The sequence below is a fragment of the Lineus longissimus genome, chromosome 9, assembly GCF_910592395.1.
Source record: "Lineus longissimus chromosome 9, tnLinLong1.2, whole genome shotgun sequence".
In the NCBI taxonomy this organism is placed as follows: domain Eukaryota; kingdom Metazoa; phylum Nemertea; class Pilidiophora; order Heteronemertea; family Lineidae; genus Lineus; species Lineus longissimus.
The window spans coordinates 1,862,448-1,889,356 of NC_088316.1; the positions used below are offsets into that span (position 1 = coordinate 1,862,448).

The window sequence follows — 26,909 nt, forward strand, 5'->3', positions numbered from 1 at the left end:
TCCTTGATGAGATAATACTGGTATTCCACTTGCGGACAAAATCAACTTTATAATCTTTACCTCGATGCCGATGGTAGGCCCATAGCTCAGAGTGTAGGAATGTCATGAGAAGTATCCTATATTGAAAGAGACACAAACAACCCCCCCCCCCCCCCCCACAAGGCTGAAGCTCCTAACTACACGTATTAGTAAAATGAATACGACCAATTTCACCCCAGCTCCTACCCATAGTCCCCCTTTAAGAAACCATTTTCCCCGGAAAACCAAAGTCTGTAATATTTATTGTTCATCATTTGAACTGCGCACGTGCGTTTGTTTACAATATCTCAAAGATCACATGACCTACTAATGCCTCTTGCCAGACCAGTCAAGCATTGGGAAAGCATCTTTAATTCAGACAACGTTAGAACAAGTTAGAACTAGAAAAACGAACATGTTAATTTACAAAAGTAAAAGCAGATTTCACCACTAACCAGTCAAATCGGAATACGACGGCGCAAAATGTTCTCGCTTTCCTCCTGCTAAAAAACCTTGTTCCCGCACTCCTATTTTAATTTATGCCCAGGAATATGATATGATCAGTCTGTTTTCACTTGTTTGTAATTAAATGGTATTCATATAATGAGATCAATAGAAGTGTTCCTTCAACCACCAGCAAGAGTACGATACAAAGCCACTCAACACTTCTTCTCCATGAACAGATCCCATCGTTCAACTAGTCTTCTCTCCCCAGTGCCTCACGGACCTTCAGGTTCCCATACTCTTACGATATCGCCCTCAAAACAACCCTGGAGTCATGAATTCACAGGTGCTCCTGTGAAATCTCAGTTCTAGTTTAGCAGCTGTTTTGGCAAAGACATGTTTTTTGAAGTTTCTAAAACCTAGAGCGCTACTCAATAGGCGGCTAACAAGAGACTACGCATTTTACTGTTGTTGCCGACGTATGCGTACACTGAACTTAGAATGTGCATCGGCCCCGTGTTGAAATGCCGTCCAGTGCCAGTTGGTGCGTTTTTCGCTGATTTGTACAAAATTCAACATATCTCAAAAGTTCAATGTTTGACCCTCGATTATTTTTTGATTTTTGTGTAGCGTAGGCAACTGTCTTTGAAGGGAGAATAGTCACTGTAAGAATTATTCAGGAAGAAAGGTATAATATTTGGGGTTTTCCGTGATTGTCCGGCCCAATTGGAAATATTGCCATTTGGGATGGTGAACAGAGCTAGGAGCAAATAGGACGCTTATGATTTATTTAAAGAAATAAAATGCCCGATTTAACATCCTGCAGAATCAGGGGAATCGGGCGTTTCCAGTGATATACGACACAAACGGGTTGTCCTCATGCAATCACTTTGGAAACGCATTTTAAAATAGATGTTACGTCCTGTCAATGGGGCTCGTCATCATCGCGTACATTTGGGAAAAACTCCCTAACGAGACCTATGGTTCTTCCAGCAATCAACCACACCCACGATGGCGCTCACTTCCGCTTCTTTTGAACGTCCGGGAAACAGGCATTTTGCAGGTAACTGGATTTAAACATCAATATTGCATAATTAGGAACTTTTGCTTGCAAATATCGTACGGGCAGAACGTGTATTTTATATATCGTTAATTACTGACAAAATTTCGGATTATGTCGTCAATGAAGAAGGATGTTATGCAGGTGGTAAAATTTGATAGTTGCTGTACTACTACTACTAGGCCTACTAGTACTAGTGCATGGACTATGGAGTGTACTGTGTAGTCCCTAGTGACTAGTGTAGTGTTCGTTCATTTCACTCCTCCCAATCGTCAGGCGTGTATTATTGCATGTATGATTAATATACACTGTATGTCTAACCCTAAACCTAACCCTAACCTTACCCCTAACCCAGCAATCTGATTGGCTCTGACGATTTGGCACTGGACACATAGTATTAGTAACACTACTACTAGGCCTAGTGTCAGTTCGGGAAAGTTCAAAATAGACAACCTGCTGTAAATAAAGTTTGGCCATTTTGAAAAGACCCTTTTCACAGGCAACGTGTGTTTACCAACCATGGCAGTGTCCATCCAGCTTCACACGAGACGAGAAAATTGAAACTTCGAATGAAACTTTTGATGAAGAATAGGGCAATAACAACTTTTGGGTACCTTTTCCGAAAACTAATAAAGAAGTCAGACGTCGGCCCTCGTGTGTCTATAATGTACATGTTATGCAATTGGTGGCTTGTCAGATAAAAAATAAATAATGTCATGATCGAAGTCCAAACCATAGTACAGTATGCCACTGACGTTAGGTCATGTCATGCAACGCAGTCACTGCGGATGTGGTAAAATTGATGTCACCGATGTGTTCATGAATCGGAAGTAATGTGTGTGGCAGACATGATTGAAAAACAAAGTGCTGTTGCCGCCTTGTGCTCGATTTGGTACAGTATCGGAGGTCGGTCTGATTTCAGAGTTTGATAAAATGTCACAAATATTTCAAATAATTCAAATATTCACAAATAAGTCAGGCACGACAAATCATTGCTCTGCCCTCCAAAATGGCTGACCATGAAAACACTCTATTGGTCTACAGACATTCATCCATTTTTACTCCAATGATAACACTGATAGAAAGGAATCTACCAGTCACCATGACGACCGATTTATACCACTGAGGATATTTGTATCTGCATCTCTTGGTCTGTGCTCATCTCCGATGGCATTGGTGTCGTATTCCTGATGAAAGTTTATAATAGTTCCTTTAGTTGAAATTAACTCTACCGCATACAAGGAGGTTGCATGGAACTGGGGGGACTCGAGAAGGGGGACTTTGGAGCCAGGTGACGAGGATGTTTGTGTTGATGTGTGACAGACGGTTGCATTGATTCTGATTCCATTTGTCTCATCATGGAACACCTACATGACATGTACACCTACATTGACTGATTGATTCCAATTTGATTGATGATACAAACATATCAATACAATACAATGTGATGATAGCTGTAGTATTGATCTTGGCATTCTGCGAACACTGAGAGATACCAGTAGATGCCCTCAGTCATATGACAGTAGTTACTTGTACTGGTGCCAGCACCACAGATGTTGTTGACAGTATGCTTACTGGACCTGTCCTCCAGCTCCACAGTAGTACTGTTATTCTCAATATCACCCTTTTTTGTCATCCCACATGTGTCTTAAGAGACCTTCACCTCATTCTCCTTCTCCTTCCCTTGATTCTTTTGGCTATCCGATAAGATACAATCTGACTAAAAACTTGGAACGTGTGCGAGCCCTATCTTCTGCATGTTCTGGCAAGCAAAAAGAGAAGCGAAAATTGGGCCTTGGGGGTGGGGGGGGGGGGGGGGTGGGGCAATATAATACAAACTTCTTTACTAAGAACCCAAGTTGAGTCATCTACAGATCAGGATGCCGTGTCTGTACATACACACTTTAAAGTACTTTCCAGGCTAATGTTGATGGTTGTGTGACTTTTTCGCCTTTATCCTGGTTTGACTGTCTGGTCATTTCAGGTAGACTTTACCTGCTTGGTTTTGGCACATTTGGCGGTGACTCATTGATAATTCGCCAGCTGAGTTTCGTAGCATGCGGTTCATACCGGCTCATCCTTCAACCAGATATAGACGTACCTGCATACTCTTCTCGCTTGAATAAAATTTTTGGGATTTTATGCAATCTTTTGGACAAAAATTGTAAGTTTATCTCATTGAGAAATAGAGTCAGTCATTATCCACTATTTTCTCTCAGAATCTCATTGTTCATTCGATTTCCCTTGTTTACCGCTATTGATTAAAGTAGATGATAGCATCGAAAACGCCATCCATGATGTGTTCAATTCAAGCTTAAGGCTATACTCTAACATGTCTAGTAGTAGTACTCTGAGGTTCAAGGGGGACTAGAGGCTGGAGCTCTAATGGCACCCCTAACCTGCATGCTATGGTCACCTGGGGACTACCAATTTGATTGCCAAACTCCTACCCATACAGTTGTACACCTTTCCAGAAATGGGCCGCTGAGTTTCCGAAATAGTGATGTCATAAGGGGAAACTAGGCCTTATGGTGGGACAAGGGAGATAGTCATGGTTGACTAACACACTTGAATGCCTTTAATGACGGACAAGGGGGAAAAAGTTACTTCCAATGCAAGCCACCAATTTCGGGAAGCATGTATAGTCTCCCTTTAAAAACAGAACAAAGAGTCTGATTGCTGCAGATGCTGAAATAGATAGTGCTGCAGTCCTCATCCTTGGTGCAGTGCTGCATGTGTACACAGCATCCTATTCAAGTGATTCAGCGCATGCATTGCTGACATTGGCTGCAGCATCCCTACGATCTGTGTAACTTTATTGATTCGCTGACAAGTGCATCCTTCAGTTGTGTCACCACAGTCAGATTGAGTTGCATTCTGTCTATTCGGCTGCTGGATACTCTTCCAAAATCATACTGTAAGTTCCTGTTTTGTCCGATTCCCACCATGAGGAAATCGGGGGTTGTGTTCGTTTCTCTGGCCTCGTTTTTGCAGGGCTGGTTTCATCCATATCCTTGTCAGTATTAGTAGCATTGTCTGTTTTGATCTGGTTTATCACCAGGGGATGTATCACAGTTACATTCTGAAGGCTATCATTCTGCATTCTGCATTCATATTTTGTGCAGATGACAGAAGTCCGATGTCATCTTATTGCAAGATGCAGTGTGTTTCCATCACTCATGTCATTGTTGTCTCCAAGCTAATACGTCTTGGTTTTGAAATCTTGAAAGGTTGTGTGATTACACTTTCTTTGGGACACCCTGTAAAAGCTATAAATGTGTTCTTTCTCCCATGTAATTGACTTTTACTGTGGCAGTAAACAGTTTGTTTTATTGGTATTCATGTTCTTTCATTTGTACAATTTTCAATCCAGTGCATGATCCCAACTATTCTATTTGCCACTGCACAGTTACAGTAAACATTCTACGATGTTCTGTAATGGTAGAATCAATCAATTTCCCAGGCCCATCTGGGAACTGGTGCATTGGGTTCAAGGTTGAGCCTGTGCTATGGGGTGCCAAACCGAATCAGGCCTATACACCTTTCCAGAAATGGGGCGCTGAGTGTCCGAAATAGTGATGTCATAAGGGGAAACGAGGCCTTATGGTGGAGGGACAAAGGTGATAGTCATGTTGACCAACACACTTGAATGCCTTTAATGACGGACAAGGGGGAAAAAGTTAGTTCCAATGCAAGCCACCAATTTCGGGAAGCATGTATAGAAAATTGCCAATTTGAGGGGGTGCCAGGCTGACCATGGCAGTTAGGTGCTAGAAATGTTGGCTTCTGAATCACCTTTTTTAAAAGGTGATTCTCACATGAAAAGTGAGTACAAGCAAGTCTCTATAGCCTCAACATCTCCTTGAAATTAGTTCTAAATATTGTTTTGTTAAAACAATAATATGTAAAATTTCAAGTGAGTTGTGGAAGTTAGAAATATGATTTTGTCATGCAAGTATCGTGAAATGAGGAAGTTATGATAAAATGAAAGCAAATTAAACTGCATGATGTGTTTTTGATGATATACAAGGCCGGCTATTAAGTGTTGCATGACTAATTAAATATTTTAATTATCTGCTCAAGTCTGGTGTCGCGTCTTGAATATTTCTCATCATTTGAATTGAGAGCCACTCATGTCATATTGACAAATTATGCATTGTTCATCATGCTTAATCTTGTGCCAACATTGACATTTGGCAAATGGAAGTTGCAGCTATCAAGAACTGTTTGTCCCCAAACCCCTAGATCGATAAAATGTGGGTCGGACTAATTGCCCATATATGGCTTTCATGCTACACGATATCTCAGCTCATGTACTAGTATAAGATCTATAATTAGCATTTGATTAATCATGTGCTGGGACAGTATTCTGTCAAGAATGTAGGCCTATATGCATTTCCTTATTCCGTGTACAGACTTCGAGGTAGGTGGAGGATATTTTTTCATTCTGAAGCTTCCGACTCGCTCATGTTCTCTTGTGGGTGTGTATCATCAGCTGCCCCCCCCCCACTCAACAAATTATGGGGGGGCAGTACTTTTAACCTTACTCCAAAATGACCCTCTTTCTCAGGTTTGCCAACTCGATGTAACAAAGAACACCAGGGCTTTCGTCACGTCTCTCCATTTCAAACTTCTAAAATGCAAATGATTTCATTTTTCCTCTTCTTCAGATCCTACTCGTGACCTAACTACCCTCCCAATCCAAAATGGCACAAGAAAAGCAAACTATCCCAAGCGCCCTCGCTGGTGAGATCCAGCAACGAGATCTTGGAAAACTCCACCATGTCGAGACGGCTGAGAAACAAGTATTACCTGACCAACAATGTGAGTACACAAAAATTGATTTCAGTTGAGGTCGCGGCCCGAAGCAAGGAATCAAGTGTTGCGAGTTATGTGGCAGCTGTTGCAGTAGCTCGCAGTAGCTCGCAGTTTGTCCTATTCTCGCACGAGGCAACTTCACCGCTGGTCAAACGTACATGTATTCGATGTTTTCATTGACACCCCTGGCCCTGTTGTTGGCGTATGATATGATTTGGTCCCAGATATATGCAGATGGTATGTTTTGCGCATAACTGACCAATCAGCTGATACAGAGCCAGCAAATGATGTAAAACATGCATAATCAAGTGCGCAACGTCATTTCCTGGTTAGGTGAGCTGAATGGTCAGGTATGTACAAACCATACCCTCGGCATATCCGGGAATGAAGTTCCCGTTTGTCGGGCATCCTACTCACAGTGTGTATACATTTTTAGCTCACCTCTTAGCAGATTTGAGCTTATCCCATTCCGTGGCGTCCGTCGTCCGTCGTCGTCGTCGTCGTCGTCGTCGTCGTCGTCGTCGTCGTCGTCCGTCGTCCGTTAGCAGGGCACGTTTCGTAACTGTTAGAGCTATTGAGTTGAAACTTGGTACACATGTACCCTTATGTAATGACACCTTGGAGACCAAGTTTCGGTCCGATTCGTTTCATGGTTTGGCCACCAGGGGGCCAAACGTTAAAAGTGAAAATATGCAATATCTCCCTTAATAGTAGTCGGGAAATTTTGAAAAAAATATGGTAGGTACTTCTAGCAAAGGTGCATCATATATCCTCCGGGTTTTTGATTTGACCTCCTTTTCAAGGTCACAGAGGTCAAATGGTGTAAATTGGCCGTTAGGATGTAACGATGGCACGTTTCTAAACTGCAATGACTATTGATACCAAATTTGGTACACATTTACCCCTTAGTCAGGTGATCTCAGGGACCGAAGTTTGGTCCAATATGATTCACCACTTGACCACCAGGGGGCAAAATCCAAAAACCTTAAAAATGTGATTATTCCTTCACTTCTTGCCCGATTGCCACCAATTTGATATCATGGGTATATCTAACCACCATACAGTATATGTCACACAGGTTTTTAATTTGACCTTCTTGTCAAGGTCACAGAGGTCAAATGGCGTAAATTCGCCGTCAGGCCGTAACTATGGCACGTTTCTTAACTGCAATGACTATTGATCACAAATTAAGTACACATGTACCCCTTGGTCAGGTGATCTCAGGTACCGAAGTTTGGTGTGATCTGATTTGCCGTTTGGCCTCCAGGGAGGGGGCCAAATCCTAAATTCTTCAAAATGCCATTATTCCTAGTAATGACTTGCCCGATTGGCACCAATTTTATATCATAGGTACATCTAATTCTAACAGCCATTCAATGTGTCACCCGGGTCTTCTTTGATTTGACCTACTTTTCAAGGTCACAGAGGTCGAATGTACTGTAAATTGGCCATTTTGGGGAAATTGTAATTGCTTGGACCTACATCAAACCTAACACTACATGACACAATACCATGCTCTTTATCCATCTTTCCTCCACATGAGGTGAGCACAATGGCCCTGGCCATTTCATTCATACTATCATTGATTTCAACTTAGACTGATTGTGTTTTTTTGTTGTGAGTCACAATAGTCCAGGTGTCTGGCCTGTCAGATGGTGGGAATATGGTATTGTTGAATCAATGCCAATCAATACATTTGTTAGGAAGACATCTCTTGGTCCAGTTATGATGCCATGATTAACCCTTTGCGTCCTACTGTCTGGATCGATATAAAATCAATGCTTTTATAAAATGCTAAATGAATTGCCCAAGGTCACAAACAAAATCCAGGCAGGCATCTATTGTGACTAAACCCTGTCATTGTATCAGCCAAGATTTCCAAGATATCTAAGGTTCAAAAACCCCATCATTGTTTCTTCTTCTGTATCCTGTGAACGTTCCTTGCCTGCCACTATGTGTGGGCACCGATTGGGGTGATTTGCTTGGGTCTCCATCTTTGGCCTGGGAGGAGTCCTCCAAAAGCTATTTCCCATTTCAATGGTGACCACGGCTTGCCCTGGGCTGGCAGTCACCAGATACAAAGGACCTTAGTTATCTTTATTCGAAGGACGCAGAAGTGTAGAGGGTTGAGTGACTTGCTCAAGGACACCGAGATGAAACAGACAGCGGTGCTCCTTCGGATTGTCTGAGAAACCGATGACCTCCTGATTATCTGGCAAGCACTCTTTAATTCATAACCAATAAGCTGTATTGTGGAGATCTGCTCTTGTTTCAATTACAGATCTAGAATCAATAAGCTTATCAGATAGTTAATTAATCTGTTTTTGATAGATCATAAGGTGATCTTTCCATATATATCCCGGGTTCATGCGATGTTTATGATACATAGATGATAGTCTGGCATTTATCAGGGAATTGTGAAAGTTATTGTTAATTTATTGTTATGTTTATAAATGATCTAATATATTGAGAGGAAATGTGCACTTTGTCTGGAAATTCTAAATGCGTTTTTTTTCTTGGAGACATGTTGTTTACTTGGAATCAATTTAGTTAGTCATTGCTGATTTTGAACTCGGCCGAACAAGGTATTCTAGAAAAAATGCAGCTGATTTCTTAAAGCACCCTACTTCCCTGCAGATGAGCGATTTTTGTTGCTGCAACATGCGATCCTGAGCGCATGTGGCCAAAATCGTGTGTTTGCGGGGTTGCCAAAGGTGTCCACAACAAGAATTGGATATTGCAGCAGTCCAAGTGATCTATATAAAATCAGCGTTTCCCAGTTTTACCTGCAGACTAGGTTACTTTTTGTCGCACATTCCTGTGATAATCATTGCAAGTCGCAGCAACAAAAAATGCTTGTTTGCGAGGAGCGTTAGTTTGTTTATCAACTGGCCAAAGTATGAATCTGTGGTGAACCCGTCAGTCTTTCTTGGATTCGTGTAGTCAGAGTCGTCCCTTGATTGCCAACCTTGAGATAAAATGTTTCGTGTCTTTTTTCACTCCAAAAATTCTCTATTTATGCACCAATTTTGATATTTTTCTTTGTATTCTCTTATCATAATACTGGAATTCTCAATTAGACTTTTTTATGACAGGAAACTCCCTCCCTATTTCCCAGCATGCGTTCATTCTATCAGCTAATTATTTCATGTTCACATTCTGATAATGTCCTATATTTCACTGGGAGATTGGCCTGAATGATCTCCACTACCACATTTCCTGGACAGATATCAAATTGTTGTTGATTTAGAATGTAATTAGGACGTTACATCTATATGGTGTAGTATTAGAACTACCTTGCTCCGAATATTAGGGGGTTAAATAGACTATCAGTGTTGCCTTACAATTATGGGATAGCTTCTTTTATTTGGAGAGGGCTCCCACGAAAATATGTCTTATTTGCCCATAGTGCCATAAATCTTCTTCCCTTGAAGCATTGGTGATTCTGCTTATTCCAAGAACACTCGCATTGGGTGGGCCTAATAATACTCCATTTAAAAGTGTTTCGTAGCCTAGTTGGGTATCTGAAACCAACAAGGGTGCTATTGTTCTGATTACAACTGTGTTATGGTTATTTAGTATTTCAGCTGCTCCTGTGGATGAAAAGGGTTAAAATGATAACTTCAGTATAACTAATGAATCATCACTCAACTTGCCATTCTATTCCCGAAGTACAAAAAACACGCAGAAAATGACTCCACACTGTTTTTTGTTGTGGTTGAACTAATCGGCTGCCAGCATTGAAAACCTCCATGTAGTCTCCAGTTGCTCTGATCCTTGGAGAGGCATTCTGAACTTCCAGCAGTATTGCCTCTGCCCATACCACTGAATAAATACTTGTCAACTTGTTGTGTGGAAGCTGAGCAATGTCAATACATTGAGGTTCCAGATCTGGAGAGGGGGTTATCGACTGACTGTCTTGGGGAACTGAGAGGGGATTTTTTTGACTCTCATTTGAAGCTGAGTGGAGTGATGTATTTTCTTATCGGCTCCGTCATAGTCTGTCTACGGTAATCTCTTGTCTGCCTCCGCTGAGTGGTGCACCGCAATAGACGAAATCGATGTCAACATTGACAGTGTGCCTATTCCCTTCTTGGTCCACTGCTCTATAATAAGAAGGTGCATTTCACACTCTCTGTCTCTGAGGAAGGGGAAATGATTGAGTGAGAAGGAAGTCTGGCGTACTATAAAGTAAATCAGGGGTTCTTTGTGCTTGCTGCATGCCTTCCTTCACTGTTCTGAGACTGAGGGACCCCCTGGAAGTGAGCACTAAGCAGCCATTGATCTCCCACAGATTGTAGGCTATAGCTGGCTGGGTTATACGTTGGTGCTGTACCTCAGGGGTGCAGCTAGCTTTTCGGTTAATACCCGAAAATCATGGTAAAAAACAGTGCAGCTAAGTAAGACTGAAGAGATCTCTTTGAAATACGGTGCTCTCTACTCTCGCTGGCCTGTGTGGTGTATGACCCAAGTTTACAAAAGCTGTCACTCATATTGTCATTCAACATTTTAATTTCATACCTGGAGAATCAAGTATTGAAACCTGACAAATATTTGTTTGCTAAAACAAAGACAAATTGAGAAACCACATTTGCTTTGAGGCTTGCATACTTGACAGGCCTGTGCTTGTGCATGAGCCGATGAATACTTGTCTTGATATGATATTTGCTTGCGTTTGAAATTGTCGTCTGATCATTTTTATAAAAACTTTTATTCACATTTCAAGTCAGCAGACGACCAGGAAGCATGAAGGCCCTTAGGCCTTGATGAAAATGTCATGTTTGACATATAAAAGGCTTTTGTCAGTTCTAATTTACTTATGGGTCTTTATTGAGGAATGAATCAATAGTAAAAAAGGAACACTTTTCATACCGTGGTATTTATACCAGGTAAGCCTACCAGGAAGGCATATTGTTACAAAACTCAAAAGGTGCGTTGGGGTGTAGCCAAGCCATTTATAGTTAAACAAGTTTTAACACCTCAAACGAAATGTACTTATGACTGGTTTTCAATGCTTTCTACTTCGCACCAACCCATGCGATTATGGTTGCCATACCGTAACGTGGCAACCATAAGCGCTGCTGCCAAAACAAGGCACAGAGGGTAGATCATATTCTGATTTATTTCCAACCGGAAGTAACTGAGACTGTTCAATCTTGTTCCATGGCCTAGATACTTGGTAAAATACACGACTTCAAGGATGTTGACCGGAATTCATCACCCCATTTTAAAATTACATGTAGCAATTGCCTACAGGGTGTCCCAAAAAACAAGCTTGTCTCAATCTGACTAATAATAATAATTCACCAAAACAAAAGTCATGAAATATTTTTGAATAGATAGGCTTGAAAATTTGGCGGTTTTACATTATTTTGCTGTCTCTGTATCCCTAAACATGCTAAAGGTTCTGGTAAAAGGCTGCTATTACCAGGTTGATCATATTTTTGATACCGGCTTTGACAGCTTGAGCTGGTACCATGGCAACGCCTCATTTCTTTCAGTAATGGGAGGTGCTAAATACCTTGGTATGGTATGGTATACCTTAGATTCTTTTGGTATAGGGCCAGGCCATTCTTGTTTACTGGTGAGATTATGCTTCAGGGAATACGGCTAGACTTCTTATAAGATGGTCTGACTAAAAGCCAAGAAGTGCTGTACTATTTATACTGTTAACCCATTATTTCGCATTTGGCAACATGTGATTAGAACCTCATAGCCTTGTGGTTAGTTAACGCTACTGGCTATCAGGCAGTAGCGTCTGGGTTCGATCCAAGGATTGTATTTCTGGATGAACCGGCGTGGCTTACAAAGAAATAAAGTTCCTGGCTATTCACAACACGTCATGATGTACAACGTATAGAAATTCGAGATTCTGTCATGATCCGTGGTCCGTTGTCCCTTGAGTGTTATGACAGGGCAAGTAAAAGATCCCACATAGGTAAACATTAGCCTAGTGGATTCCATAACTCTGGCAAAAACCCGATAATGATATGATATTTTGCCAAAAATGACTGGTCTGACAGCAACATTTTTTTCATCAGTACATTGCCGATCTGTAGGTAATAACTCTTTGCAATCTTTTGCTGGCGGTATTCTATCTTGCTGACGTATTGGTTTTGACCGGTGTCGATAATTCTGCCAGAACATGACATCCTCCATGATAAAAATGGCTTTGCGTAAATAGCTGAACTGTGGCTCGATCATGATGTCACCTGAGTTGCATGGGTATTGCTGATATAGTCCGGGAACTGAGCGACTTTTATTTAACATGCAGGCCACAAATGATTTGAATGTGTTGAGGGATAGAGTACGCCTCTCTGACCATAGGAACCCAATTCTTAAGTTAATCCAGTGGTGGGTGTAGGAGATAGAGGAGTTAGAATTGTTGTTAATGGCTTCAACATTGGACTACGAATGGGAGGTCTGTACAGGAGAACACGCATCAATGTACACGTAAATCTTGAACGGTTGGACTTAGACCCTATAGATGTATTACCAACAGACAGAACCATGGTGCCTCTTAAAGATAAGCATGTTTTTATTGGTTTTTAAGTGGCAGTGTGGTTGGAAATGACTTTTTTTATGTATTTTGCCTTGATTTGCCTTGATTTCCACTGAAACCAATTTAAAATGTCATTTCCTAACATATAATAATAATAATGAGTCTTTTATAAAGCACAATTCCGTGACACTATAGTTCTCGCTCAAAGCGCTTTGGGATATCATATTATTACCCCGGTCTCCACAGAAATCAATCGGGGGTTTCAAGGAGCAACCAGAAGGCGCTCACTTGAACTCGACCAGTAGGGGAACTAAGCAGTGACTCGGCCGGGAGTCGAACCCACGACCTCCTGATCATGAGGGCGACTCTCTTCCACTGCGCTACCGTTGCCCCACATATCAAAAGGAGGTTTTTTAAAACATGCTTATCTCACTCAGAGGCACCATGGTCTAACTATACTCTCTTTGTAATGAGGGGGGGGGGGGTGATTACTTAGACTTGACATAATGTCAGACTGGCATTTAGTCGACTTCAGAATTCAGTTACTGTATAGTGCTGCCACCTGTATTAGATCAAGCGGAGAACACCAAGATAAATTATGAAGAGTAATTGATTTTCTGGCCTCTGACAGGTGCTGCCATCTATAAACCAGACAGCGATTAATGTGGGTGGACATACATCTTGATGAATTTTTGAGAGCTGGGTGTGAATGTACTCAAACTGGTAGTGGTGTTGCCTATTTAACAAGTGTTGATAGCGAACTGGCTGGAGAAACCCTGCATGACCCGGTGTCTTCTTACCCCTAGAATTTGAAATTCGTAATTGAATTTGAAAATTGTCTAATTTGGTAAATATGTACTTAATATAAATTCCCGCATTGCCGTTGTGAAGACAGGTATGCAAATACTACGAATACCAAGTTTCAGCATATTCAGGTACATAATAACTGCACTATCGTATTGTGCATGACTGCATTTCTATTTTCCTTCACCAGATATAACGAACGGCATGCCCCTTTAAGAGTTGACAGTTGTTGATTACATAATGAAAGAAAAACTATCCAGGGTCATGCGAGCTGTTTTTATGGTCAATTATATCACCCATGATGTAAACCTTATTTTAGCGAGCCAAATATATTAACAGGTGACACATAAGGTGGTAAAAACATGAACATAAAAGCGGATTTCACACAACCAGCCCAGCGTTTCAGCCTTCATTTTACATTTTCTTGGACAGTGAAAATGAACATTCTCATTTCCTGGTTATAAGTCCGGCTCAGATCAGTAACCTCAACTCAGGCCTGATGAACATGTGGACAATAGGGCCTACAATGGGTTCCATTCCATTCGGTTCCACCTAATGATGCATCTATTACTTGATACCGACTGAGGCACAGTAAGGGCATTGTATTGCTACTAGGAAGTTTGTTCTAATGATGCAATTACTAATCTTTTTTGTTGCGTAGCATTGCTGTGAATATAATTGCAGGTCATAGCTTTCTAAATCACTCGTTTGTGCACTGCTTGATTGTGAGCATAGATTGAACGTTGCCACAATGGGTAGAAATATGAGGAGTAGGCCTGTTAAGGGTTGACAAAACATGCATTTCGTCGTGGGATAAGAATCCACAGTACATGTAGATCCTACACCCATGGGACTGATAAGTACTGTCCTTAATAAAGAGTTGTCCTGATTAGAGAGGTCAAACTGTAAGGAAACACCCAATTTGGGACCCAAACTACTGTCCTTAAAAGAGAGGGTGTCCTTAATAGAGAGGTGTCCGCTAAGAGAGATTCCACTGTAGTTCTTTCTAGGCTGTTAAAAAGCAACTCTGTGAGAAGCAGACCTCCTTCCCTAGTCTTGGGTGCACTAGTACACTCCCAAACTACACCCCTGGAAATAAAACGTGAAATTTCAAAATTGAAACCTGTGTGAAAACACTGCCATTGAACATTGGGCGGGAACGAAAAATTCATTGGTTTCCATGGCAACACTCCACCCTCGTATGCATACAGTAAAATGCCTTCAGCGATGAATTGAATGCCACTGCTCATTAATGTGAATGCTTTGATAGTTTGAGCTATTAACTTAAAAATATACAGTATAAGGTGGCATTTTCGTACATTGTTCGAGACGCAGATTTTCATGTTATGTAAAAAATAGTTGTGGCCATTTCAACTTTGATTTTAAGTGTGTGCTCTTGATTATAAATCCAGTAGAAGATTGTTGGTGTGATTGGCAGAATATTCTAGAACACCCACCAAAGTCGTGATATAATGATTATTCTTAAAGGACATTTCAGGTTCAACAAGTCAGTGTAATAAAACATTATACCTGGGGCAGTGCAAGGAATTTGTAGGATTTTAAATTGGGTTAAATTGCAACCAAAACGCAAAGATCATAACTTCCCTTCATTTGTCTTCTCAGCAAGAACACTGCAACTGACTACAGTTTTTACAGATAACGCAATTTTGACATGTGTGTATCCTGGATGGATGAGTCGACTTGGTTTCACTGTAGAATATCCAGTTTTCTAATGCCCTACTATGGGCGGTTATTTCCGCATAAATAGAGGTTGTCTCAAATAGACATTTTATGTCGTGTTATGACTCGAATAGACGTTTGGTGGCGCTCGTATCTCAAATAAACATATATTGTCGTGTTTTCTGATTTGTGTGTATAACTCAAATAGACGTTTGGTGGCGCTTTTCAAATAGACATACACTCAAATAGACGTTTGGTGGCGCTCGTATCTCAAATAAACATATTGTCGTGTTTTCTGATTTTTGTGTATAACTCAAATAGATGTTTGGTGGCGCTTTTCAAATAGACATACACTCAAATAGACGTTCAGTGGCGCTTTATTTGAGATACGAGCGCCACCAAACGTCTATTTGAGTGTATGTCTATTTGAGATACGACACAATATGTTTATTTCAGGTACGTCTCCGTTAAAACGAGCGCCACCAAACGTCTATTCGAGTCATAACACGACATAAAATGTCTATTTGAGACAACCTCTATTTATGCGGAAATAACCGCCCATACCCTACTACAGCCCGAGCACAGCTCCCGATTCACTATCCCAGCTGGCTGCCAGTCAATTGAGTGGAGATGAGTCATAACAGGACAAGGCACTGACAAATTCCCGTCACAATAAGAAATTTTAAGACAACAAAAGGCTATGATATCATCGGGTTCTGCGAATTTCTGATTACTTGTTTAGTCAGCCGTAGTCGAACTTCGTGATATCGTTTGTAGTTTGGTTGGTCGTTCCTGACCCGAGGTCGTCTCTGTTTGCGACCTCCTTTTCGACCTGTCAGTCACAATGTCCAGTTGACAATGAAAATGTACCATGTCTGGCCAGCTTTCATGGTGGCAGTGGTCAAATATAGCCCAGGCTGTGACATGATTGGGCACGGCATGGGAAGGGAAGGGAAGCAAGTTTGACCATGAAGTTAAAAGTTACGGAGGAAACATTCTGTCGAATGCAGGATTGATAGCTGATAAGCTTGCTCATAACCAGATTGGATATCCTGGTGACAGGGTTTCATGAAGCAGAGTTCCTATGTTGTTGTTTCATGAAGCAGAGTTCCTATGTTGTCGGAAGGGGGTTGATGGTTTTCCATCTTGTCAGTGTTGTATCACTCCCATCCAGCTAGCTTTCTGGTTGGGGGGGAGGGGGCAGAAATTCCATGTTCTCTCAAATACTAATGACCAGCTAACAAATTTGAGCGCCAAATTACACAGTGCGTCACTCATGTAATATACATGTATACATGTCAAAGGTTGTTGTGTGGAGACAACAATCTTGAGTTGCGCAACCACAAAAACAAGTGGGCAATTGATTCACTTGAAAATGTAAATAAGTGACTTCACAATTTGGTAAAATCCCTTGGGTGTCTTGACATCATTGGGAACTGCGATCGATCATCCGACTACATCTACTGATGTGCTTTTGGGGGAAATGCTAGCATGGCATATGGTTAGCATAGCACTAGCGATGCACTTGTTGGGAGATTTAGGATGTCACTGGATAGCATTGGCATGGATGAATTTTTCATTCCAGTTACGATCCACGATTGCTTTGCACTGTCTGTTGTGTAGTAGTGACACAGAGGGAGATGTCTGGCATTGATAATTTTGGAAGAAAAAATACGAATTTTCGCAATCCAGATTTTTTTGCAGTATTAGTCACAGTTGCACATTGCCAATGTGGTGCAGGACACAGTTGGATGAGGCTTCTTTAAATCAAAAATTGAAATTTGGTGAAATTGCAGATAAAAAAGTGGCCTTTAACGAGCTACCTGTAATTGAAGCCGGGTAAGATGAACAGATGGATTGGAAGGGAAAAATGGTGTTTGTATCAAAATTCATCTATTGATGAAATATGGATATTGATATGAGACGGAACATCTGTTGTTGACGATTTGAAAAACAGACAGCATAAAGTAATTCCCTGCAAACCTCAGGGTTTTCTCAAGGTAGGGTTGGTGAACGTGATAGCAAAGAAGTTTTGCCTCTGCCAGGTAGGGTGGTCAGCGATCTAAGTGTCAGGTGGCTGCCTCTAAGGTAGGGAGGTATTAAGCTGCCAAGGTAGGGTGGTACGCCCTGACAAATGTGACTCGCTCTACCAAAACTAGGCGCTTGTCGCATCTGAACTCGACAGGTTGATACGGACTTGTTGTGCATATCCCTATTGTAGACCTTTTGTGAAATCTATTACAAACTGATTTGGTCACATTTCACAAAAGGTCTACAATAGGGAAATGAACAACAAGTTCGTATCAACCTGTCAAGTTCAGATGCGACAAGCAACTAGTTTTGGTAGAGCGGGTCACAAATGGCCTTGTGGAGAACACTGATAACGTGGGGCCGAAATTTATAAGAATATTTGCACCATTTTTGCTGAAGCATACCACAGACGCATTATCAAATGTTCATGTAAAAAGTTGGCCAGAGGCAAGTTGTCTCGACAGGAAACAAAAAACTGCATTAGTGAGATGCCGGAAACTTGTCTGCGGATATGAAATAGTCGAATGAAATATAGTCATATGATATCTTAGAAAGGAATAGCCTCCATGTAACCCGAGGTGGAATCTGATATATGGATTGTTCGATGTGTGTTTTTTCTGGTCTTGTGAGACACAACATGTTCGCCAGTCCCTGACACTTCATGACTTCGTATTGTAAACCGTTAGATTTCCGCACCTATATTCAAATTGTTTATTTGCGGCGGCGGGGGGGGGGGGGGGCTTTAGCTGTACTTCCATCTGTTTGAAAACTTTTCTGTTCAAAACCTGTGTCTTTCCCGTCAGTAGAATAACACGGAGCGCTTCAATCTTGGTGACAGGTGCTCCTGCAGTCCGAGATTCTAAATCAACCCCAAAGTCCGCAGGCTTGAAAACTATTGCTATTATCCATATTCCAGTCACGATGTCTGCGTTGGAGTACCATTGTAAGAGTACATGGGGAGTCTGAATCAATACAGACGCGACCTGTTATTTCTTTGCCAATTATCCTCTTATAACATCTCTGGTGCAAGGTTAGGCAAAAGTATATCTACGCCACATTCTCTGGGGAGAGATAGCTGACAAGATGATCAAATTTCAAGCCATTGGGAGCGACAATTTCTATCCTTTATGGGTAGATTCCATTGGCTTGATTGCCGTATGAATGTAGAAATGTTCATATTTTGCCATCAGGTGTAAAACATAATAAAATCAGGGGAAAATAATCAACTTTCAATGATGTCATTGAATTGCTGGCCTTTGGGAGTGTCAATTTCCATTCTTTATCTGTTTATCGTAACATGATATGGTTGTGTGGGTTCATTTGGTTGGCTAGGTTTTGTGCTCGCCTTGACACAGAACAATCATCCTAGTTGTACTCCAGGGAGTCATTTTGCCAAGCCACTTGACCGGTATTGTCGAGTTGGAGTGCGACAACATTTGTTGTGGGTAGATTTCATCGCTATCCATGCATGCGGGTGTATTGATTGTATGAGCAACAAACTGCTTCTCAGCAGACATGGAGAGTCATTTTATAAAAGTTAGGGTTCATATAGACTGGTGTCAATTACATTCAATTTGACCCCTCTTATTAGGACACCTCTCTTTTAAGGACAGCACTTACAGTCCAGAGGATGTCCTCTAATAGAGAGGTTATTCTGCTTATTTCATGTGATAATTTCTTTCTCATACAGGTATTGATACTCTAAAGAAGCACCTCGATTTCATGAACTCGGTGATGCAGTACGATCGTAATCAGCTCAAGGCGCAGACGACCCAAGAGAAGGTCGTCCTTCCGTCTGCTGCGTGTATGTACCAGGATGCATGCGAAACAGTTTCATCCCCCACTAACAGCGCCCTCTTGTTTGTCCCTTGTTAACTAATCCTTTTGTTGTCGTTACACGGCCTACCCCATGCGAGATATCGGTATCCCTGGTAAAACACCCCACAATCGAGCAATTAAAATCACTGCTACTGGCATGTCGTTTATGCGATATTTGACCAGAGCAACTCTGTTCTTGCCTTCAGCTGGATGGAGTGGTTTAGGGGAGGGGGCTTGAACTGCCACTGCATTGAGGTCATAACAGCAAGTGCACTATCCGAGGAAGAAAGGGTTACTTGCTTGGCATTGAAAGCCGAATGATAGATCATTGTGGAGATTATGGGACTCGGTTTGATGATGTGAACTTGGTGTCAGTGGGATAATGACATGATTCATCATGGATAAGTGTCACTATCATGATCCTATCGCTGATCATGAATATTCCAGTGGTATAATCGAATAGCCCTATGTGTACTAGTTTAACCCTACGCTGATGAATTCTCTGAATAGAATGTATGTCATGCCGAGGAGAATCCCTAAGTTTTCAATTCTTGCACTCCCTCGAGTCTGTCATGTAATCATCTTGTTATAGATTTGTTTACAAACAAAAAATATCTCATCTCATTTGGGCTGTCTGAGTGGCACAGTGGAAACATCAGCGAGAGCGTAGGTTTCCTCCTTAATACTCACCACATTAACTCAATACTCACCATATTAACTCAGCAGCTACTCACTTCCAGTATCCTTCTTGCAGCCCTCTAATCATGACCACTTCCCGAGATTTTGTGCACAAAGTTGATACCCCACCCATTAAAAGTCATATTGTGTTGACTCATATATCACATAATAGTCACATGTCATATTTTGTTTTACTCATTTATCTCAATGTTGCATCCAATGTTCCTACTTCACATTTTTCTCATGGACAGCTAATCACACACACCCTTCTCTGACATTAAAATGCATTTATCGTTGTGATTTCCTCTAATTGTTTCCAGGTTTCACAAGTTGAAGTGCACAGCTATGACAGGCCCAACCATTTTCATTCTCATAACCATATTATAAAAAAGTCCTCTTCGCACCATAATTCGCATGTTTTGTTTCAGAAAAATGTGTGGCTTGTTTGAAACTCTCACTTCTGACATATAAATAATGGGGAGTTCCGACTCTGCCACATTTAAAACTCTGCAATAGATTAAAGTGGTATATTGATATACCTGCCGGTGTTTGCGGGGAATGACAGTGCTTGCCACTTATCATGGGAAGGAGAGAGTAGCTCTTCAACCGACCCCCGCCTTCTCAAATCATTCTGAACCATCAGAGGTACTTTGTCCGTAACTTCCCCTCTGTTGATGTGACGGAGTCCAGGTCAGCATGGATCCAAAACTCGAGGGTCAGATGTCTCAAATCCTGCTCTTTTGACTCGGAAGTAAATATTAAACACAAAAGATCATGCGTCCCTGCTCCGCTTCGAGAAGAGAGTCCAGACATCATTACTCAAGCTTTTGTTCATTTCTGACTGTCTTTCTCCTCCAGGCATCCAAGGAGAGAAGACCCATCAGGCGCTCCTCGAAAACATCGCTGCTGGCGACCGAAACCTGAAGCATACAGAAACACAGGAAAAGAACATCCTGCCTAACGCAGAAAGTGAGTAGGAATAAGATTTTCACTGTCACTGGTCACCCGATGCACTACTGAGACGCTACCAAATTTTTTCCATCAAAGTGGCCACCAGTTTTCTTTATTGTCATAATATCATGTCGTGTCATTGTCAGAAATGCCCATTTCAAACCCGGGAGGCTGCTCTCTGGAAAACTAAGAACAGACCCCCCACCCTTGAAATTTGCATTTGTGACCCGCTCTACCAAAACTAGGCGCTTGTCGCATCTGAACTTGACAGGTTGATACGGACTTGTTGTTCATTTCCCTATTGTAGACCTTTTGTGAAATCTATTACAAACTGATTTGGTCACATTTCACAAAAGGTCTACAATAGGGAAATGAACAACAAGTCCGTATCAACCTGTCAAGTTCAGATGCGACAAGCGCCTAGTTTTGGTAGAGCGGGTCACATTTACTGTGTTTTGAATGAGTTCAAAATGGATTTGAAGTTCTGGCCAAACTGGTGGTACCTAGGGTCAACCCTTAAAAGTTAAGCCCATTGACATTAGGCGAGCGCTAATGCTAATGCTAAGTTACGGTTGCCTGGTCAAGGTTAATGCCAATTTTGTCTTGAATAGCCAGGCCGTATGGAGAAGTGTCCAAACAGAATGATAAGGATCATTGACCCATAGCGCCACGCATACAGGTGATTTCTAATCTGAAGTACATGTACATGAAGGGAAGAATTAGACTGAGATGGGGAGTTTCTAGCCGAGAAATATATTTCAAGTTGACCCAACCCTTTCTTAGGTCAGCCTGATTGAAAATAGTTTTTGAGCACAAAGGGTTAAAATCATTCGAGCATTGCCATATAATGCTACTGAATATGATCAGCACTGCTGATATGTTTGATAACAATTTGCAATGGCTTGGTTATAGGTTTAAAGTTGTCATTCATGTCATAGCAGGCGGGCTCATGTTTTTCAGTTCATGAGGTCAACACCCAATAAAATGCTTTCTCTTCTTGTTCGTTGGAGGACAAAGTGACAAAGGCGTCCATTGTGAGTTAGACACAGAATGTTTTGGTATAATGACATTTTTCACTTCGTCAAATCTTGTCAGGAGCCCAACAATGTGAGGTCATTGGCCTATCTTCTATGTTTGGATGGTTTTGCCTTGATCCAAAATAAATGACTGGCTTCCAAAATTGAATGACGGGCCATTCAGAATAATGTTGTTGGGTGCATGTATGTGAATGTGGTAAATACGATTTGAGTAGGCCCTATCTTCTTCTGTTTGTCCTGGATGAAGTAGATATACTACGAGAGTGCAGTAAACCTCTCTAATCAATTCACCCTAAGGACTGAAGAATGCTGTCCTAAATAAGGAGGTGTTCTGATTAGCAAAGTATAAAATGGCAGTACATGTATAGTAACCTCTCTAATCAGGTTACCCTCGGGACTGAATGCTGTCCTTTATAAGGAGGTGTCCTGATTAGAGAGGCCAAATTGAATTGAATGGATCAATTTGGGACCAAAATCAGCATCCTTAATAGAGATGGTGTCCCTCTAATAGAGGTGACTGCTAAGTTTCAACAACATCATATATATAAATGCTATGCATACCAAGTTTCAACAGATTTGCATGCATAATAACTGCACTACGCCATTGTGTATAACTGCATTTCTATTTTCCTGAGCCAAAAGTATATACGAATGGTGTACCCCTTTAACAGTTATTATTCTGGATCTTTTTTGTTATTGGTTAACCCTGTATTAAATTTTCAGTGCTAGCAGAGGAACACCATCATGAAGCCCACTTAAAGGGTATTGAGAGGCATGATGTGCAACTAAGGCATACGAAGACTGTTGTCAAGAATGTTCTTCCTGATGAAGAAAGTATGTGATGTAGCAATATGCTGGCTTCAGTGTTCGATTCTAACTATTGCTAAGGCTTCAGTAGGATACTAACTGATTCTTATCTTTTCAGGAAATCAGGTTGCTTTTCCTTTCCGTTTTGGGACTATGTGGAATAAACACTCATTGATAACTGATTTTCACATTGGTCAGAAGTAATATTGAAAAATCTTCAATGGGTGCAAATAAAATTGAACATCGGCGGCTCGCCAGAATGGTATTGTGTGTCAGTTTGGAGGCCTGAATAGCTGGGGTGCTGTCACATAGATAATTGCAAACCCCAGGAAGGTTTCTTTTGACCATTACAGTATCTTATTCTGATAGTGTCCAGTTGATTTTTCCCTAATGAGCCCTGTTTCTTATTTGCTAATGACAATTGGATGCCATTAATGACTCCAGTATCTGTCTTAATGACCAATCCTGTGGTGATGTAAGTATTGCAGAAACTGTAAATAGTATGCCAATGGATTTTATATTGCTGCACCGATGACTGTAAAAGTTGACTTGCCTCATCTCAGAAATTTCTGTGTCCAAGTTCAGCCATGTCTTTTGGTCTTCTGGAAAATTGTCATAACCAGTGGCACACCAGGGCCCCCTCCCATTATTTGGCCAAATATTTCAACCTCACAACAAATTTTGAGAAATTGTCCATAAAAAACCCTTGGGTCATGTAGGTACGACTTATTTTCCTTTCCCAGGACAGGCCAGCTCAGCAAGCTGGAAGGCCTGTCTGATTCCTGGCAATCTGGGGAACTGATTATCTGGGGTGAAGGTGCTAATAAGATTTTCCCGAGCCATCTCTCACATTATCTCTCTTCCAGACTCCATGGAAACCCGTATATGTAAATGTGACTTGCATACTGTATCCTTTTACAGCTGTCCAGGCCGAACAACGCCACTCGGCTCATCTCCACAAGATCGAACATCCAAATGTTTCGCTAAAACATGTTGAAACACAGGAAAAGGTTGTACTACCAGACGATCAAAGTATGTCATTGTTTGTGTATTTTGTTCCATGCATGGTTGGCTGTGATCACCGGTGATTCACTCTTAGGTGACTGCAGCCAACTGACCGTGGAATCAAGAACAATTGTATTAGAATTTAACCAGAATTGTAGAATTTAATGTCCTTCACACTTTTCTGTGCCAAAATTGCTTCTACCCACATGAGAATTTAGCACTGTGATCAACACTCCTCAACAGGCATTCATGGCCGACTTGTGACCTTTTGGCTCAAATCCTTTACCTGAGGATTTTGAATGTGCAATCACAAATTGCACCGTAGAATGCTGATGTGGGTAGAGACCTTTAATTGACTTGTCCATGCACAGTTCATCAATGTCAAAATTCTTAGCTTTATGGTTTTTGAACCAAATTATTGTCATTGTTAATGAATTATGCACATAATTCTACCTATTTAGTTTTTGTCCAGAGAGGTGTGAAATACAATATGAATAGCTTATTAGAGCATTATAACTGTTTACATTCTGATACCTATACCTACACATAGAAACAAGTGGAATACTGAAAATCGGGAAATATTTCTGTGGATTTTATTTTTGCATTTTTCGCATTTACAGATAATCGTGAAAATAAATGGCCATGAAAAAGAAAATCTAATTGAAATTTCTTCTGCATGGTTTTCAAAACGCTAATGAGAAGTATGCTAAATTTGCAATTTCACGAAAACCTCGAATATTTCCACGTTTACAGAATTCTGCTGTGTAACTTTTAAAGATGCGTTCGTGCTTCCAGACACAGTTGCGTTGAAAAAGGGATGGCTTCTACTTGTCAAAAGAGTGACACTTCTTGCATTATAGAGAAAGAATAGATAGCTTCTAATTGTCATATTAGTGACTCTTCTTGCAAATGTTTATTGGGAAAGTGAGTTCGTGTAGAAAAAAAGCTAGCTTCTAATTGTCATAATTGTGACACTTCTTGCAAATGTCAGAAGGGAAAGCATCACTTTCCATCCAGTGAGATTCGCAATATCTGTCAGCTGATTTACCAGTATACTCAATCAGATCCAGGCTGGCCATGAGGATTCATGAATCATCCGGATCAAAACGACACCTGTCGTTAAAGCCATCACACAAATTGACATTCATTTCTCATCTTCAGGTCACAAAAGAAAAAGCATTTAACATTACACAAGAAGTCCCCTCAATGTGATACAGAAATTACTTTTCATCCCCACTGGCTCTCATCAGCTTCTATTCCCCTTGTCCTTGACCCTATGCAAGTTTTGACCTTGACATTTCAGGCAACAAGGAAGAAAAACCGTTACTTGAGAAAGCAAGAGGAATCCTAAGTGTTTATGACCTTGACCTTTATATACTGACCTTGAACTGTCCAATGTATTTGACCTTGAACTTGCTTCTTAATGCAGGCATAAACGAAGAAAAACGGCACGTAGAGTTGATGGACGGAATTGAGCACACGCCTCATTTAAAACACGCTGAAACTCAGGAGAAAAACCCCCTTCCTGATGCTGGCAGTATGTACAGTTTGCCAAAATGGCCGCCACCTCAATTCCTTTTTTCTTGCCCTTGTTTTATCAATCTTTTTTCGATTTGTGTCTATGTATACATGCTTCCAGAAATTGGTGGCTCGCATTGGAACTAACTTTTTCCCCCTTGTCCGTCATCAAAGGCATTCAAGTGTGTTGGTCAACCATGACTATCTCCTTTGTCCCTCCACCATAAGGCCTAGTTTCCCCTTATGACATCACTATTTTGGACACTCAGCACCCCATTTCTGGAAAGGTGTATACTACTTGATCTTAGCCCGATTGTCAGCATGATTTATAGACTTTAGTCTAAATTCTCTTGGTGTGTTTTTTCTATACTTTTTCTCCCGAGTGTTCTTCTTTCTATCAGTTAACCCTCTCCTCTCCTGCCTCTGGCTTGGGAGGGGCGGGGAAGACTGACATCACATACGCATAAAACGTTGCATGTGCATAAGACTTACATATTAGTCATCAGAACTTTACAGCGCATATTTAATCTATGGAGGCAGTCGTAAATTCTGTTTTATTTGAGCTCTAGTTTTATTGTATCCTGCATAATGTTTTGCCAGTTTTTAATTTCTTTTTCTATGTTGTTTACAAAATATTTGGTATTGAAAGTTTAGATCTAAAAATAGATGTGTTTACCCAGTACATTATTCTGTATTCAACCATGACGCCATGAGAAGAGTAATACTTTCTACGATTCGATGTCAGTCCATTTTATTTGTACACACAGCTGTCATGGTATATTCCCGGGACACCAGAAAGCTCATTTACATAAATTGGCGTGATAAGCGGCAGATATGTGCAGCATCTGCCTCTGTTGATTTCTTTTTCTTTCTGTAACTGGAATTTTGTCTTTGAGATCAGTGTGACACTGAGAAGACAGGTCTTGACATCAGCATAGTCACAGCTTGTGACATAATACAAAATGGATATGGAATATAGATACTGCCGAGGCGCCACCTACCCTTAACATTTTAAATTAGCTCTGTTGTTTCACCGCAGGATTGGCAAGATGGGTGGGTTATATTCATCAGTCAAGGGTAAGGGTCAATCAGAGTGTACACAGCGCTCATTTGTGTCCCTGTTACTCCTATTGTTGTAAGCCCAATGCCACGCTTAGCTCATCATTATCTAACCGAACAGATACCTCATGCACCAGTTACATATGAATTATGCGGTTAATAACATAATCGACCTTCATTTGAATAGGCCTATAGGATGGTATGAGTCATTCGAGAGTAGAAAATAATGGCATATCTGTCCAGAAGTGTTGATGCATAAACCTTGCCTGTACAAACTTTTGGGGGTATGCTGGGTGGAGGAAAATGGGTGTTTTATCAAAGTACATAGGCCTGCCTTCTTAGGGTTGTGAGGTTTTGCGTTTAAATTCTCTCCATCGCACATGATAAATTGTGTGATTTCATGATAGCGGTCAATCTGCCTTCACTCTTTTTTGAGGGGGAATTTTCAGCTTCTAGTCTCGTAGCTGTTGCCTGGTGACAAGGTGAGACAAGCCGGTTTGATTTTGGAGGTTTCTCCCCGAGACTGGTTGCCTCCCAGGGCCAGGGAGGCCAGTCTTCCCCCAGACTTGTACACAAGTAACAGCTGATCACCTCACTGGCCCAACCCTGGTGAGGCAATCTTATATCTTGTCGCTTATCTAGAAATAGTACAGAACTATTTCCAAACAGCGGGTAGGAC

General features: G+C 41.2%; 1 protein-coding gene across 8 annotated transcripts in view; it reads left to right on the forward strand.

The window, feature by feature from the left end:
* The first annotated feature begins 1,468 nt into the window (after positions 1-1,468).
* Positions 1,469-26,909, forward strand: part of LOC135493162 (thymosin beta-like) — a 32,329-nt gene continuing 6,888 nt past the window's right edge. For 2 of the 8 annotated variants that reach the window (XM_064780173.1, XM_064780178.1), the window contains exons 1-6: positions 1,469-1,525; positions 6,193-6,346; positions 19,048-19,161; positions 20,712-20,822; positions 22,565-22,675; positions 23,570-23,680. In XM_064780173.1, coding sequence (XP_064636243.1) covers positions 6,229-6,346; positions 19,048-19,161; positions 20,712-20,822; positions 22,565-22,675; positions 23,570-23,680 — 565 coding nt within the window. In that variant the 5' untranslated portion in view covers positions 1,469-1,525; positions 6,193-6,228. Of the gene's footprint in view, positions 1,526-3,596; positions 3,687-4,287; positions 4,440-5,867; positions 5,946-6,192; positions 6,347-19,047; positions 19,162-20,711; positions 20,823-22,564; positions 22,676-23,569; positions 23,681-25,082; positions 25,191-26,909 lie in introns of those variants that run through there. The other 6 variants (XM_064780177.1, XM_064780176.1, XM_064780174.1 and 3 more) reach the window with 6 other exon arrangements.